The following is a 16,898-nucleotide window of genomic DNA, read 5'->3' on the forward strand; positions in this document are numbered from 1 at the left end:
CCCGGACCTTTCTATGTAGATCAGGCTGGCCCCAAACTCACAGAGATCAACCTGTCTCTGTCTCTGAAGGACAAAGGTCAAAGGTGTGCACTACCATACCCAGCCCTCTTTCTTTTCTTTCTCTCTCTCTCTCTTTCTTTCTTTCTTTCTTTCTTTCTTTCTTTCCTTCCTTCCTTCCTTCCTTCCTTCCTTCCTTCCTTTGAGACAGGTCCTTCACTGACTCTGGAGTCCACCATTTCCATGAGGTGACTGGCTGGTAGTTCCATGGACACCCCTCCTTCTCCCTCCTCCTCCCCTCCCCCACTACCTCCTCCTCCCCTTCCCTCCACCATTACCTCTCCCTCCACCCCAGTCCATCCCAGTGTTAGGGTTTGGGCACAAGTTGCCACACTTGGCTTTTTACCTTGGTGCCAGGCATCTGAACTCAGGCCCTCATTCCTCAAAGAACAAGCACTTTCTCTACTGTATGTGTTCTCTCTCTGTGTGTTCTGGGGGTGTGTGTGTTGCATGTCATGTGTGTGTTTTCTCCCTCCCCCAGCCCCTGACGGCCACATCTCCACTTGTTCCCTGAGGCAGGGTTTCTCACTGGAATTCATCCACCGTCTCCCAGCCCCTCGTGCATATATTGGGTATAATTGGGGACCTGGGAAGTGTGTATGGGGATCTCACTTCAAACAGGGGAGGCTGACTTTGTAGGTAGAGAAGCACCTCGAATCCTCCAGCATGATGATTAGGTCTAATTCTCAACCTCACACACCCTGAAAATCACCTGGGAAGACTCTCCGTGAGGGACAGTTGAGGGCAGCTTCGTGACTGGCGTGTCTGTGACTGGATTGTCTGACTGTGTTAATGGATGTGGGAAAGACCAGCCTCAAAGTGAGAGCCACCATCCCCTGGTCTGGGGCCCTGGATTGTATGAGAGGAAAGAAAGCCAACCATGATGGGCCGTGCTTCTGATCTTAGCGCTGGGAGGGAGGCAGGGGCAGGAGAATCTCTGGGAGTTTAAACCAGTTTGATCTACAGAGTGAGTTCCAGGTCAGCCAGGGCTATGAAGTAAGCTGCTGTTAGAGACAGAGACAGGCAGGCAGGCAGGCAGACAGGCAGACAGGCAGACGGGCAGACAGGCAGACAGGCAGGCAGGCAGACAGACAGGCAGGCAGACAGGCAGACAGGCAGACAGGCAGACAGGCAGGCAGGCAGACGGGCAGACAGGCAGACAGGCAGACAGGCAGGCAGGCAGACAGACAGGCAGGCAGACAGGCAGACAGGCAGACAGCAGGCAGGCAGACAGACAGGCAGACAGGCAGACAGGCAGGCAGGCAGACAGACAGGCAGACAGGCAGGCAGGCAGACAGGCAGACAGACAGACAGACAGGCAGGCAGACAGGCAGGCAGGCAGGCAGACAGGCAGACAGGCAGACAGGCAGACAGGCAGGCAGGCAGGCAGGCAGGCAGGCAGGCAGGCAGACAGACAGACAGACAGACAGCAGAAAGTCCCTCCCTGACCTCTAACTTTGCACTGGTTTCTCTCTTCCTGATTGTGGTGTGCTGTGGATAGCTGTTTCAGTTCCAGCCTTCACTTCCCTGCCACGGAGGCCCGCACCCTGGCATTGCAAGCTATGAGCCGATAAGCGCTTTTCTCAAAGATGGGGTGGGCCAACGGTAGAGCCCATAGCCTCTGACAGATGAAGTCTATTCAGGTGGTCTATGCTCTCCGGTCCAGGGCCACCTCTATCTCAGCTTATCACCTCCCACAGGGGCAGGATGAGGTCAGCCCTGGGACCCTACAGAGGCCTGCACACTGTCCCTGGCACCCTTGGGAATTCTTGGAGTTCTGCTGTGTTGGGAGCTTCGAGGGGCGTCTACACTTCCGGTCACCAGTCTATGCTGGGTGATCCTGTGACCCTGCTGAGTGGGCACAGGACCTTTTGCCCACAGAGGTGGCTTCCGAACAGAAGGTTTTCCCCATGAATCATTTAGACTGTGGGCCAGAGCCCAGCCTACTTCCTTCCCTAGGCCCACTTCCTCATTTATCAAACAAGGAGCCAACACTATCTCTTAGAAGCTGGATGTACCCTGGGAGTGGTTGGGGCGGGGGACAGGGACCCCTGGTGGGAAGATCCTGCTACTGTCTAGTTCCAATCAAAAACACCCAGCTCAGGCAGAACTGGGCTGAGCCGCACTGTCTGGAATCCCATTGTCACTGACACCTGCTTTGGTCACATTTCGGGTTCTTCTCTTTTTTGTTTGCATTCCTCCAAGGAGAGGGAGAGGAGAACCCCAGGCTGAGTTTTGGGGAGCAGAAGGAAGTCCAGTCCTGGGGGTCCCAAAGTGGGGATAAAGGGTAAAGAATCTAAGAGGCCCCTGTTGGAATCACACGTGTGCGCCAACACACTGCTGCTGTGGTTTTTCCGGTTTTGTTTGCTTGCTTGTTTGGGACTTGGGCTTTTTTTTTTTTTTTTTTTTTTTTGGTTCTTTTTTTTTCGGAGCTGGGGACCGAACCCGGGGCCTTGCGCTTCCTAGGTAAACGCTCTACCACTGAGCTAAATCCCCAGCCCCGGGACTTGGGTTTTTGAGACAGGGTCTCTCTATGCAGTCTTGGTTGACATGGAACTCACTATGTAGATCAGATTGGCTTTGACCTCCTAGAGGGATCCACCGGCTCCCGCTAACCCGGAGCTGGGGTTAAAGGGGTGCACCTCACACCCGGCCTGAGAAGTTTGTCTTTAAAGGCACTGGGGGCATTGGCTGGTTCTCGACAGGGAGGGGAAGGGTCGATTTTGAAGCACACAAAGCTCCTTGGGCTGCTTTGTGTGAGGAGGAAAGACAGACCAGGAGAGGCTGGGGTGGAGAGGAGGGAAGCTGCCTGCTCCGGGCTGGGCTGTAGAGACAGGGAAAGCGAAGTTGATAGCATTCTTGCCGCAGGCAGAGGCTGATCAAGGTTGGGTGTTTTGGCCTGAGGCAGTCGAGTGAACTGTGAGTACTCAAAAGCAGGGCGGGAGATGGGGGTGGGGGTGGGGGTGGGGGTGGGTATCAGACGGTGGAAGAGGTCCTGCTAGGTGGCCTGTCTGTTGGCCTATGCTGCCTCCTGCTGGCTCAGCACCGACACCTATTTAATAAACCGTGTGGGCTCTGCAAGGGTCCTAGATCCCAGAATGACTGCTTTCCACACTCCTCCCCGTCCCCTTTTTATATTAAAACCAACCAACCAAACAAAAAAACCCCCCACTTATTTATTATTGTGTGTATGTCGAAGCTTAAATAGTGGCTTGTGGGAGTCGGTTCCTTCCTTCCAGTGTGTGGGTACCAGAGATCAAAACTCAAGCCTGATATCAGGCTTAAAAGCAAGGCCCTTTACCCACTGAACCATCTTGCTGGCCTGTTTCTTAGTTTACAAATACTTAAGCACAAATATCTTAGTGGTCCGAACACTTGTTCCATTGCTCCCCTTCCCAGCAACGTCACCTCTGTGGTTTTGTCCGCACCCCTTTAATTGTCCCGTAGTCTCCTTGCAGGGAGTTCAGCTCTCCAAGGGAGAGCGAGGTCTCTGTTTGGGACCTAAAACAGAGTGCTGTATCCAGAAGGTGCTCAATAAATACGCGTGGAACTCATGACTGGATGGGTTTCTCTTCACCCGTTCTGCTTTCTAAGCCTCCTTTTCAGTCTACAACCAGCCCCTGCCAAGGTTACCCCTGCCGCATCTATCGGCACTTGCGGTTTGTCCCTAGCCTCTATCTTCTGGTCCAGTGTCTGCCGGATGAATGTCCCTGAAAAAAAATAAATAAATAAACGAAGCAGGGCAGGCTTGCTTAGTTCTGTCAGAGGAGCTGGATCAGGGCTCAATTCTCAAGATTCTCTCTGGTGCAGTGCTCCTGGGCTCCCTCTTCTGGTCAGAGTAGAATTGCATGTCTGCCGTCCTTAGCGAACTCTGTACCGCGTGACTTGATTCAGCCAATAGAAAGTGAGTGGAAGCCTTAGTTCTAGCTCGGAGTTTCTAAAAGTCGCTGGGTGCACACCCACGCGCCCTGCTTTTCTTTTCCTTGCCATGAGTAACTCTGTCCGCCTGGTTTCTGAAGATGTCCACATGGTAGCGGAGTTCTCCAAACCCTTGTCACTCCTATCCACCTGAGACAAAAGGGAACAATAAATCTTACAAGCTTTTCAAGCTGGGGACAGCACCGGGCCCATTGTTACTGCAGCAAAATCCAGCTTATCCTGATTACAACACCCTTTCCTTTCCTATCGCCAGCATGCTGCCTTGAGACGACCACCAACTCTCAAGCCCCGGTGTCTCCAGTCACAAGGTGACAATATAACAGACTAAGACTCTTGAAAATCTGAGGTCAGAGGTCATGGACCCCCCCCCCCGACAAAATAGATAATATAATTTACAATACTGTATGATATAGTATGTATATATATGTATGTATGTATGTATGTATGTATATATATATATATATAGTAATAAATAATACAGGATGTCGTCTCTGAATTTGTTGAGTTTTTGGTTTTTTTCTTTCAGAGCTGAGGACTGAACCCAGGGCCTTGCGCTTGCTAGGCAAGTGCTCTCTACCAATGAGCTAAATCCCTGTCGCCGAATATGTTGATTTTAAAGATTTGTTTATTTATTTATTTCAGTCTTTTAGAGACAGGGTTTCTCCATTTCCCCAGTGCTGGGATTAAAAGTGTGTGCCACCAGGCCTGGTTTAGGGATTTATTTTCATGAGTAGGTGTGTCCCTCTGTGTGGGGTTGTACACACGAGTGTAGGACCTGAGGAGGACAAGAGGGCACTGGATCCTCTGGACCTGGGGTCACAGGCAGTTGTGAGATGCCCAATGTAGGTGCTGGGAATTGAACTCTGTTCCTCTGCGAGAGCAGCAAGCATACTCCACTACTGAACCACCCCTCCGATCCCAGGGAACTTCAAATTTTGTCATATTTGGGGTAGGTCTTTGGCATATAATGAGGAAGCGACACCATTCTATCAGTAAGGAGGCCAGAGTGGTGTGGTGGTACAAGCCTGTTCTCCTAGCATTGTGGAATTGGGGATAGGAGGATTCTGGTTTCAAAGGAAGTCTCAGGTATATATCCAGTTTGAGGCCAGCCTGAGCTATATAAAAAAAATCCCCTGTCTCAAAGTGGGGAGGTGACAGGATGTAGTGCACATTAGGTTGGCAAATAATCACGTGCTGTCGGTGTGTCAAGTTCTCGGAGGCGGGGTTACTTGCCCCCATGTCAAACCAGAGCACATTGCCTCAGTGTCCCCAAGGCCCTTGTCTGGGGAAGGACTCAACATCCCCACCTCAGTGGCAGGTAGGAAAAGACAGCAAAACAGCCCAGGAGTGAAAAAATACCGTCTTTGGGAACAGCTAGAAGATACTCTTATTTATTTGTTTATTGTGAGAATGTTTCTGACTTTGGAAGTAGAGGCAGGTGTGCTGGGAACGGAGCTCAGGTCCTCTAGGAAGAGACACGATGCGATGCATGCTCTTAATGGCTGAGCTGTTATCCTTTGTCCTCTGATATAAAGGTCTCTGCAGTCGGAGAAGGTGCCAGGAGCTCAGCCATGTAGAAGCTGCCTGATGTCCGTCCCCAGTAGGTAGGTTCCTGCTGGATAGTGTGAGCATCTGCCTTGATGGTGTTTTGCTATCTACCTTTTGCTCGCCATTTATTACTTTTAATTTATTTTCTATTATTATTATTATTATTATTATTATTATTATTATTATTTGGTTTTTCAAGACAGGGTTTATTCTGTGTCACCCTGGCTGTCCTGGAACTTGCTCTATAGACCAGGCTGGCCTTGAACTCATAGAGATCTGCCTGCTTCTCTGCCTTCTGAATGCTGGGATCAAAGGCATGGGCCACCATGCCTGACTTGCTATTTACTCTTTTTTTTTTTTTTTCTGGAGCTGGGGACCGAACCCAGGGCCTTGCGCTTCCTAGGTAAGCGCTCTACCACTGAGCTAAATCCCCAGCCCCTACTATTTACTCTTTTTACTTTGGCTTGCTATATAATTAATGCATTGATTCAAAAGGGACGCTATGGTTACTGCAGTTCATTCTCCAGAATGTCCTGTGAAAGTGGAATGGTTAGGCTCAGAGGCCTTATCTGGAAAATGCTGCTTGGCCATGGGTTGAAAGTGTGTTTAGAAAGAGCTGGGAATAACGGACTCCCCAAAGAAGTCATATAAATTAGAGAGTTTTGGCATGGTGGATCTGTTGACAGCATCCCCAGCACCCCAATTCTCTCACTTGCTCTGTTTCTTGCAGGGAAGAACTCTCTGTGAACTGTTTATAAAAAAAACTTCTGTCCATTTTTGATTATACTGAACTTAACCACGGGGTAACCAGAGCTAGTTGCAAGGGCATCTGGGAAATGTAGTTTTTATGTTGAAGAGACTGGGTTGCCTCACCTGTGGTCAGAGTGAGCTGGGCTATGCTTCACTAATAAGAAGCTTTACCTACAGTGGGGCTCATTTAGGGTTTATTTCTCACTTCTGTGACACTTCTGTCTCAGGTAGACAGCTATGAAAAGGATCAAGAGAACTCAGTTTTATGTGGGAACCAGCTTGTTCAGGAACCAGACTGACAGGGCTAGTCACTGTGACTGGAGTAGGGAAGGAAAGTGATGGCGCACCTGGACTACTGGATACTAATTATACCCACACTTCATTAATCAGAGCAAGTCACCGTTTGCGTCCTAATTAGGGGCCAAGAAAGTGCAATTCCACATGTGGTTAGAAGAGGGAGCAAGAGCACAGTGCGAACATCATCTGATCAAACCCAACACACACACACACACACACACACACAAATAAAAATAAATTTTAAAAAATTTAAAAAATTATAAGGTTGGCCGGCTGGTGGTGGTACACGCCTTTAACCCAGCAATCAAAAGGCGGAGGCAGGTGGATCTCTGTGAGTTTGAAGCCAGCCTGGTCTACAGAGCAAGTTCCAGGACAGCCAGAACTACAGACTTTATCTCAAAAAATAATTTTTAAAAAGACGTAATTAAGCCCTGCTTCATTTACTCATTCTGCTCTGGCCCTCAGGTCACATGATCGATCTGGGTGGCCACCTTAGTCATCTGTGCGCTGGTCATATGAGATCAAGGTCCGGGAAAGTCCCTCAGAGAGGTTCATTTGCATATTGCCAATCAGCTGTGGCTGTAACTTCCCCTACCTAGGATCCTTCAGCATCCCCATTTCCTGTTTGCTGGAACAACCTGCTATTCAACAGGTGGCTGGAGAGAGATGGCTCAGCGGTTAAGAGCACTGACTGCTCTTCCAGAGGTCCTGAATTCAATTCCCAGAAACCACATGGTGGCTCACGACCATCTGTAATGGGATCAGATGCTGTCTTCTGGTGTGTCTGAAGACAGCTACAGTGTATTCATATAAATGAAATAAATAAATCTTTTTTTAAAAAAGGTCACGACTGGTTTAAAACAACACGAATTTATCACCTTACAATCATAAATGTTGGAAGTCCAAAGTGGAGCGCCCAGAGGTCACAGGGCTGGGTGCTTCTGGAAGATTGGGGTGGGGCAGTTTCTTGAGCTTTCAAGCTTCCAGAGACTTCTCCCAGGCTTGCTGTGTCTTCCCAGTGACTAATGATGATTGTCTCGTCCCCCGCGGCTGAGGACTGAACCCCGGCCTCTCTCCTGCTTGGCAGCAGTCCACCTGCAGAGCCGTGCCCGATCCCTCACGGGTGGATCTCCTGCGAGGGCTGTCTATTAAGCCATGTTCTCAGTCCCTCATTGGTGGGTTCTGGGCAGGCGCTTTACAGCTGTGCCATGGTCTCAGTCCTCTGCGTGGCTGATTTTGAAGCAGCTCAGGGGTCAGGCAGTTTATTTGCCCGGGGCTGTTATCTTCTGGCAAGTGCTCAGCTCTAAGAGAGCAGTGGCTTTCAACCTTTCTATCGTTGAGACGCTTTAAAACACTGCCTCTTGTTGTGGTGACACCCCCCTCAAATCATTTCGTTGCTACCTCACAACTGTAACTTTGCTGCTGTTATGAATCATAGTGTAAATATCGGACATTTCTGATGGTCTTAGGCGAACCCTATGAAAGAGTTAGACTCTCTAAACGGGTTGCGACCCACAGATTGAGAATCCCTGGCGGCTCCATTGGCTTCTGGGTAACTGGTTGAGGTAGAACCAAGGCCTTCTTCCCATCCCTCAAATACCTAGATGAGGCCGGCAGCCTTCTGTGGGGCAGGAGCCTGGTTTCTTAGAGGCAGATGACCCAAGAGGCACAGACTGAAGATTGTTGGGACACTGGGGATCTGGGGCTGTCAGTCTCCTGCCCCGCAGGGCACTGGCCCCATGTCATGCTGGGTCTACGGCAGAGTCCATCTTGCCAGTTTCTCCACAGTGTTGTCCTGTGGGTGCCACGTGTGTCCCTTCTGTGAGGTGTGAGGGTCTGAGGAGTGGGGTCTGGAAGTTGAGAGTCCGTCTTCTGTGCATGCTGGGCCCAGGACCTATCAGGAAGTTGGCACTAGCTGGCAGTATGGGGCTGGGTCGGGGTTTAGTAGGTCCTAGGAGGAAGGGCACAGGAACTGTGAGGGCAGGAGAGGTGGAGGTGGGAGAGAGACAACGGTGGTTGGGGGGTGGGGGTGGGGAGATGACAAACAGAATGGGACCAGGAGACTGAAAGGGGGTGAGCCCCAGAATTAGGGTGTACTAGGGAGCAGAAGAGATGAACCCAAAATAACAGGGGCAAGGCCAGACAGGAAAAAGGAAAGGATTAGATACTAATAAACTAAGAGAGAGAAAGGGGAGAGAGGAAGACCAGAACAGAGAAACACACATGGGTGTAGATAGACTGAGGAGACAAGAGGGGCACCCAGGAGAAGATGGGACAGACTTGATACCCAATCCAGAAATGGGTCCCTTCATGCAGTGGGATTCCATAAAGACCTGACCTGCTCTGCTGTGTGACCCTGAGCAACTTCCTTTCCCTCTCTGAGCCTTGCTCATCCTATACAGGCTTGAAGCTTTCGATCATTTCTACAGAGGAGGAGCCCAGGCCCAGGAAGGCAAGGGGCTCGATCAGTGGGCCAGTCTCAAGGAAGCTGAAGCCGGTTTCACTGGGAAGCTTTCTTGAGGAGAAAAAGATGGAGATAGCCCTGTCCCTACCCACCTGACTTCCCAGATCATGGTTCTACAGGGTTCTTGTGGGGCGGGGTTGGGATCGGGGTGGGGAGCAGCCCATACCTGATAGTGCTGGTTCTCTGGCTGTGGCTCCTGGGATGCTGGTGGAGGCAGGCTCTGCAAGGGAGAGGTACAGGTGAGGGGGTTCCTCGCGCCCTTCAATCTTTGACCCTGGTGTTATGGGCCCGGATTCAGAGTCCCCATGGGCCCTCTGGTTATGAGGCCCCTTAGTGTGGGTCAACACATCTTAGGCAACGGGCCCAGCAGTGAGGACTCTTGGTGTCCTCAGGTGCTTAGCTTCTTCCCAACACGGGGTTTAAGCAATTTGCCTTTGTTTTTTACATTCTCTCTCTGTCTCTGTCAGCCTTCAAAAAAGATTATTATTGCCAGGCAGTGGTGGTGCACGCCTTTAATCCCAGCCCTTGGGAGGCAGAGTCAGGTGACCTCAGAGATCAAGGCCAGCCTGGTCTACAGTGTGGGTTCCGGGACAGCCAGGGCTACACAGAGAAACCCTGTCTTGAAAATACAAATCTGGGGTTGGGGATTTAGCTCAGTGGTAGAGCGCTTGCCTAGGAAGCGCAAGGCCCTGGGTTCGGTCCCCAGCTCCGAAAAAAAAAATACAAATCAAATCAACAACAACAACAACAACAATTGTATGTACAGGGTTTGTGACAGCACCCACATATGGAAGTCTGAGGGTGAGTACGGGGAATCAATTCTCTTTGACTTTTAAGTGGGTCCCAAGGACAGAGCTGAGGTCCCCAGGTTAGTGGAGCAAATGCCTTTACCTGCTCAGCCACTCTCTGGCTCCTTGTCTTCCTGATCTTTTAAAGATTTCTTTAATTTTTATTGGTGTGTGTGTGTGTGTGTGTGTGTGTGTGTGTGTGTGGTCTGTGTATGTATCTATGCTGTGTGTGTCTGTGCTATGTGTGTGTATGCGTGTATTTGCCGTGTGTGTGATTGTGTGTGTACATCATGGCTCGTGCTCCTCCCTCACACCCCTCATACACAAAGGAAGGAGAGGAGGACAGAATATGTTGACTGGAGAGAGAAAGGAAGAGTCATGGCTTCCAGGTGCCCAGGTACCATGGCTAACTCCGGGTTGGGGTTTTGTGAGAAGCAAGATCTAAGGGGACAACACTCACCACGGGTGGGTTTCCTGGCTCCGTGTCACTGATGGGAGACACCAGGAAGACTGGAGATGGCATCACTTCATAGATGTTGCTGTCACCTGAAGTAGAGGAGAAAGGGCGTCCCACGGGCAGATGACTCACTCCTGTAGAACCGCTCTGCCTGCCTGTCCATTTCACTCATTTAGTCACTCAACTAGCATTTGTGCAAATTCCTCCTCCTGCCAGCTGTGTTCTGGGGACACAGTGGTAGCCCAGACAATCCAGGCCGCGCCTTTCTAGAACTCAAATTCCCCTGGGAGAAGAGAGACCCATCCCCAGAGAGTGATAATCCAGAACCTAAGGCTGGGGCTGGGAGTGGGGGATGTGGAAACATAGAAACAGGCCTGGCCAGCCTGGATGTTAGGGAGGACTAACTGGAGGAGGGGTCATCTGAGAACTGGGCAGAGATAGGAGGGAAGCCTACAGTGGCAAGAGAGCCCACTCTGCAGAGTCATGCTAGGGAGACAGAAGTCTGCCCCAAGACACTGGGGGAGCTACGGAAGGCTTATTAGCAGGAGACATGTTAACCCTAGAGGTTTAGGAGGGGTCTTAAATCTCTCTGATCCCGGGGTTGGGGATTTAGCCAAGTGGTAGAGCGTTTGCCTAGCAACCACAAGGCCCTGGGTTCGATCCCCAGCTCCAAAAAAAAAAAAAAAAAAAAAAAAAAAAAAAAAGTAAAATCTCTCTGATCCCCTCAGTGCATCAAGGGTCCCCGAGGGCTCTGACTATGTATGGGAATGGAGGCCTTTAACTGGGGGAGACACAGAATTGCTAGGTGGAAAAACTCTCTTTCCTGGCTTACCAGATTCAGGACTCATGTTCACCTCTGGCTTCTCTGTGGCTGTATTCCTAGGGGTACATAGAAGAACCCTGAGATGTTTGGGTGGGGGAAAGGAACCCCGACATCCTGGAGACTCTGTCTCCCTGATTCCCACCTATTGACTTGATTCTCACCCAGCCCAGGGAAGGCAGGAGAGTTAGAGGAGAAAGAGAGTGGATGAAAGACCCAGAGGGAGTTCTGGGAACTGTACCTGGGGCTCTGGCCCTTCCGATGGCGATGGCGGCGAGTGACCAGGAGGTATGCAATGCCACATAAAAGCAGTGACCCGACAGCAAGACTCCCAACGATGATGGCTGCTGTGATCCCAGCATTGGCAGAGAGGAGTGAGGAGACCTTGCGTGCATCTGGGAGTGAGGGTTGTTTCAGGGAGGACTTTTGTCTGCCCTCACCTAATTCCTAACTTTTCAGTGCCTTGCTAAGCAGGCTAGGGATCCATTCCACCACAGAGCCACGGCCGCAGCCCCTTCCTGGGGGATTCTAGGCAGGGGCTCTACCACTGAGCCACGCCCTCAGCCCCTTACTGGGGGATTCTAGTTAAGAGTTCTGTTGCTGAGCTAAATCTCAGCCCACTCTTATAAGTTATCATTTTTTTAAAAATATTGTTATTTTGAGATAGGGTCCCCTATAGTCTAGGCAGGCCTCACATTTACCATTTAGCTAAGGGTGACCTTGAACTATGTAGCTAAGGATGTTTCTATTCCTGCAATGAGTGTGTGTGTGTGTGTGTGTGTGTGTGTGTGTGTGTGTGTGAGAGAGAGAGAGAGAGAGAGAGAGAGAGAGAGAGAGAGAGAGAGCAGGTGAAGCCGGAAGTTGATGTCAAGTGTCTTCCTCAATCAGTTTCTACCTTGGTGTTTGAGACATGTCTCTCACTGAGTCTGGAGTCATCCGCTGGATAGGCTGGATGGCCAGCAAATGTCAGGGATCCTCCTGCCTATGAGACTGACCCAGACCGGTCTTGCAAGTGTTCACTACCGCATGCAGTTTATATGTTGCTGGGGGTTTAACCTAGGGCTTCATGTATGCCAGGCAAGCACCCTGCCAGTAACTGAGCCACATGTACAGCCTATGTGAATTGTTTTTTTGTTTTTTGCTTTTTTATTCTTTTTTTTGGAGCTGGGGACCGAACCCAGGGCCTTGCGCTTGCTAGGCAAGTGCTCTACCACTGAGCTAAATCTCCAAGCCCTGTTTTTTTTGTTTTTTTTTTTGTTGTTGTTTTTTAATGTTATTGTATGTGTGTGAGTGTTTTGCCTGCATGTATGTCTGTGTCCCATGTGAGTGTCACATGCTTGCAGAGACAAGAAGGGAGACTGGAGCTGTAGGTGGTTGTGAGCTGCCATGTGGTTGCTGGGAACCAAACTGGGATCTTCTGGAAGAGCAGCCAGTGTTCTTAACTGTGAGCAATCTCTCCCAGAGCCGTGTAAATCATTTTTAAAAATCAATCCTTATCCCCCCCCCCCCAATTTTCCCTTCCTCTCCTTCCTCTTTTCTTTTGAGGAAGGATTTTAATAAGTTACCCAGACTGGCTTTGGACTTTCCATCCTCCTGGGTCCGTCATGAGGCTGGGCTTGCATCTCAACCCAGGCAGGGCCCAAGGCCCTGGGCTGATGGTGTTTGAAGTGTTGCGAGTCACTCATCACTTCCGCATTGCTGTCCAACAGACAGAAGCAGTCTCCGAGTGAACTGTCTCCCTCTGGTAACATGTTACTATTTTTCTTGAGCATAAACAGTGAGTTTATCAGCTGAGTAGGTGAAACATTTTAATTTCCAGAGCTCAAAAGGAAACAGTGTCTCTCCCATTCCATTGTGTGCTCTGAGTTGTTATTCTAACAAGCTTGAGAGCCCTCTTCTTGGTTTTCTGTTTGTTTGTTTTTGTTTTTCCAGACAGGGTTTCTCTGTGGTGCCTTGGCTGTCCTGGAACTCACTCTGTAGACCAGGCTGGCCTCGAGTTCACAGAGATTGCCCTTGGCTCTACCTCCAGAGTGTTGGGATTAAAGGTGTGTGCCACCATCGCTTACCTCAGCTCTCTTCTTTGAATGTGGGATACTGACTGGTTTGTAATTAAAAAAATGGCACATCAGTGACACTGCATGGGGACAAGGGTAGAGTTAGCAGCAGCTAAGGGAGCTAGGGATTACTGCTCAGTGGTAGAGCCCCTACCTAGAATCCTCCAGGGAGGGACTTGGGGCATGGCTCAGTGGTAGGGCCCCTGCCCAGAATCCCCCCAGTTAGGGCTGGGGGCATGATCTTTCTTCTTTCTTTTTCTTTGTTTTATCTTTTCTTGGTGTTTTGAGATAGGGTTTCGCAGGGTTCTGGATCTTACGCTGTAGACCTTGGCCCTGAACTCACAGATCTGCTTTCTCTGCCTCCTGAGTGCTGGGATTAAAAGCAAGCACCACTACCACCTGGCATTTCTTTGTCTGTTTGTTTGTTTTCTTTATTAGTTTATTTATTTATTCCTGTGTGTGCCTATACCAGCAAGTGGTGGTCAGAGGACAACTTTTGGGAGATGGCTTTCTTTCTGGTCCTGTGGATCAAAATCAGTCCATCATGCTTGGGTGCAAATGCCTTACCCCTTGAGCTATCTCACTGACCCTGCTGACATTTTTGAAAGACGTTCCTGTTCAGTTGCCCTGTCTGACCTAGAACTCATTATGTGGCTTAGGCTGCCTGAGAATTCCTCACTAACTTTCCTTAATCTACCCAGTGGAGGGTGACATTTATACTCCACCATACCTAACTAAGGGGCATCTTCTTTGGGGAGACCTCTCTGATGACTTCCCCTCCTGTGTCATGTTAGCCTGTTTAATTTTCTGAGCCAGGCAAATTATTACACCAGCATGCCTCAGTTTTCCCCATCTGTAAAATGGAGATAACAATTGCAACCACCTCAGGAAGCTTCTTTAAGAGCAAAATAGTTACTATATTGCGGTGGTCCTCATTCAGGGGTGACCCTGGTTCTGGGAGACACTTGTCAAAACCTAGCATGTGATTCTTGTGAGCAGCAAGCGCTAGTAATGTCTCGCAAGACCAGAGAGGCTATAAAACTTCTATGAAATGCACAGCCCTCTACTCAAAGATATTAGCCAGTTCTAATGATCAGTGTGACCTAGGGAAAGTATTTAGATTCATACTTGGCCTGGTAAGATTCTCAAGAATATCACTGTTGTTTCCTACCTTGTCCCCTAGCCCTTTATCTGGAGTGGCTGCATCAGCAAATACTTGACTTGTGATTAAGAAAATTGAGCAATTCATCAGGGTCATGCATATAAAAGATGCTCAATGAATATAGGAATAGTTATTGTATGGGGAGAACTAATAAAAAAGGGTATATCTTAGGGTCTGGTACTCAGCAGGTGCTCAATCAATGCACATGGTCCATAATGAATGAGGCCAAATGAAATGGTGTTTGCACTTGGCCTCCCTCCCACCATAGCTGTTCCACTTACCAGCCACCTGGACGTCAATCTTGGCCTTCATTGTCCAGGCAGGGTTCACGGTGGCAGCCACCTGGTAGGTGCCGCTGTCTGAAGGTTGGGCACCTCGAAGCAGCATGGAACCATTCGGGAAGCCAACAATGTCTCGCTGTCCCATGGCATTGCCATCCCTCTGGGGTCGTGGTAGTCCAGGGATGTAAGAGAACAGCCTTGTGCCTCCAGATGTCTCTTCCCCCAAGTACCAGATGAAGTCCTGGACAGTGCTGGGGACACCATGAAGGGACAGGAGAAGGTCCTGGTTCTTTTGAGGCTGCTCTGGAATCATCTGGATGTGGAGGGCTGCCTGGGAGCCTTGGGGCAGCCGAAGGGCCAGGAACAAAGCTGTGGGAAAGTATGGAGGAGGCCTGAGGTCGAGTGTTGGGCAGAGGTAACAAAACCCTCCTTTCTACAGACTGTCAACCGCAAGCAAAGACCATAAGGGCTGCACAGTGGGAATGACGATGAGATTGATTAGTGATGTCTGCCCTGGGAGTAGGAATATAGGCACAGATGCCACAGATATGCCACCCCGCTGGCAGAAAGGTTTGCTGCCCTGAAATTCTATGTGATCTATCCCTAAACACTTGGACCCTCTGAAATTATTTATTCAACCAATATTTAAAGGTATATCTATTACATTAGATTATAGGCCAATTACATTATCTAGGTTTGTCTTCTCCTCCTCTTTTTCCTCTTCCTCTCCCTCCTCCTCCTCCTCCTCCTCTTCCTCCTCCTCCTCCTTCTCCTCCTCCTCCTTATTCTTCAAGACAGGGTTTCTCTGTGTAGCCCTGGCTGTCTGGGAACTCACTCTGTAGATCAGGCTGGCCTTAAATTCATAGAGATTCACCTGCCCCTGCCTACTGAGTGCTGGGATCAAAGTCATGTGCCACCACCTCCTGGGTTCTCCTCCTCCTCCTCCTCCTCCTCCTCCTCCTCCTCCTCCTCCTCCTCCTCCTCTTCTTCTTCCTCTTCCTCTTCTTCCTTCTCCTCCTCCTTCTTCGAGTCAAGGTTGCCTGGAACTCACTATTGAAGTCCAGCTCCAATTTGTGATCCTCCTGCCTCAGCCTCCAAAGTTCTGCCATTACAGATACGTACCCCCGTGCCTGACTTGTTCCTAGATTTTTGCTTTTTATTTGAAACAAGGTCTCAAGTAGACCAGGCTCACCTCGAACCGGCTGTGTCCTTCTACCTTCCAAACTCTGGGAGTCTATGTGTGACTCCCCGCTTCAGGCTCAGTCTCTGGTTCCTTCCCTCCCTCGCTCACTCCCCAGAACTCAGAGGAAAAGCAAACACTAATTCCTATCCTCATAGTTCTGACATTCTAGAAGACTCCATGGATGAAATAGGGATGGAGCTGTGATGTCACTACCCTGCCCCATCTGGTCCCTCAGCCCTCTGGGGCCGTTTCCTCCTTACCTGAGAACAGGAGGCCCTTTGAGAAGCAGCCCGGCATCCAGGTCTGAATCTCCATCTTGCTTCCTGTAGAGACAGCAAAGGCACTGAGAACCACAGGGTGGGTTCTTTCTCTCTGAAGTGTGAAATACAGTGGAGCATCCAGCAGGTGCCTCCGGACACAGCCAGGCTCTGCTGAGTCCTAGCATCCCCTTCCAAGGTCTCCCAGCCTCTCGGGGCTCCACCCATGCCCTGAGATGAAGCCAGAACACTGGTTAGACCAGTCTTCCCAGACCTCCATCCCAGCCCCTCCATTCTCTTCCCAGTCGTTGTGACTGGCTAAGGGGAAACAATGAGGCAGCTTCTGTTTGAGCAATACCCCCACCCCCACCCACTACCTCCCCTAGAAGCCAGGACCAGAAACTGAAGTTCAGGGAGGTGGGAAAGTCAGTGAGTAACAGAGGGTTTTTAATATCTGGGGCAGGTTCACTCTAAAGCACTTAAGTTTTTCTTTTAACATTTATTTATTGTTATGCGTGTGTTTCGGAGGGTGGGGTGCCTCCCTCCACCACGTGGGTCTCAGGAATCGAACTCAGGTTATCAGACTTGGCAGCAATTGCTTGCACCCTCTGAGTTATCTTATCATGATTAGTTTTTTGTAGCTGTTCAGACACACCAGAAGAGGGCATCAGATCTCATTACAGATGGTTGTAAGCCACCATGTGGTTGCTGGGATTTGAACTCAGGACCTTTGGAAGAGCAGTCAGTGCTCTTAACCACTTTTTTTTGTTTGTTTGTTTTTAAAGTACTCATCTACTAAATACCGTGACCTTTGCCCAGCTTGTGACCTGATGGGGCTTAA

General features: G+C 49.8%; 1 protein-coding gene across 3 annotated transcripts; it reads right to left on the reverse strand.

The window, feature by feature from the left end:
• Positions 1 to 7,442: 7,442 nt before the first annotated feature.
• On the reverse strand, positions 7,443 to 16,268 carry Ceacam19 (CEA cell adhesion molecule 19). 3 transcript variants are annotated; one of them, XM_087589205.1, is made up of 7 exons: positions 16,061 to 16,268; positions 14,618 to 14,986; positions 11,362 to 11,515; positions 11,133 to 11,179; positions 10,304 to 10,389; positions 9,222 to 9,275; positions 7,443 to 8,542 (listed from the first exon to the last, which is right to left on the reverse strand). In XM_087589205.1, exons 1-7 carry the CDS (start codon positions 16,113 to 16,115, stop codon positions 8,489 to 8,491), a joined length of 819 nt encoding a protein of 272 aa, XP_087445331.1. In that variant the 5' UTR covers positions 16,116 to 16,268; the 3' UTR covers positions 7,443 to 8,488.
• Positions 16,269 to 16,898: the final 630 nt, after the last annotated feature.

Source organism: Rattus norvegicus, chromosome 1 (genome assembly GCF_021556685.1).
Source record: "Rattus norvegicus strain SHRSP/BbbUtx chromosome 1, alternate assembly SHRSP_T2T, whole genome shotgun sequence".
In the NCBI taxonomy this organism is placed as follows: Eukaryota; Metazoa; Chordata; class Mammalia; order Rodentia; family Muridae; genus Rattus; species Rattus norvegicus.

Coding starts and splice junctions, on each gene's coding strand:
- Ceacam19 (XM_087589205.1), bottom strand. CDS start 16,115: ATGGAGATTCAGACCTGGATGCCGGGCTGCTTCTCAAAGGGCCTCCTG. Junction 11,180..11,361: donor CGGAAGGGCCAGAGCCCCAG/GTACAGTTCCCA, acceptor ATGTACCCCTAG/GAATACAGCCACAGAGAAGC. Junction 8,543..9,221: donor CAGAGAACCAGCACTATCAG/GTATGGGCTGCT, acceptor CCTTCCTCCTAG/GACCTACTAAACCCCGACCC.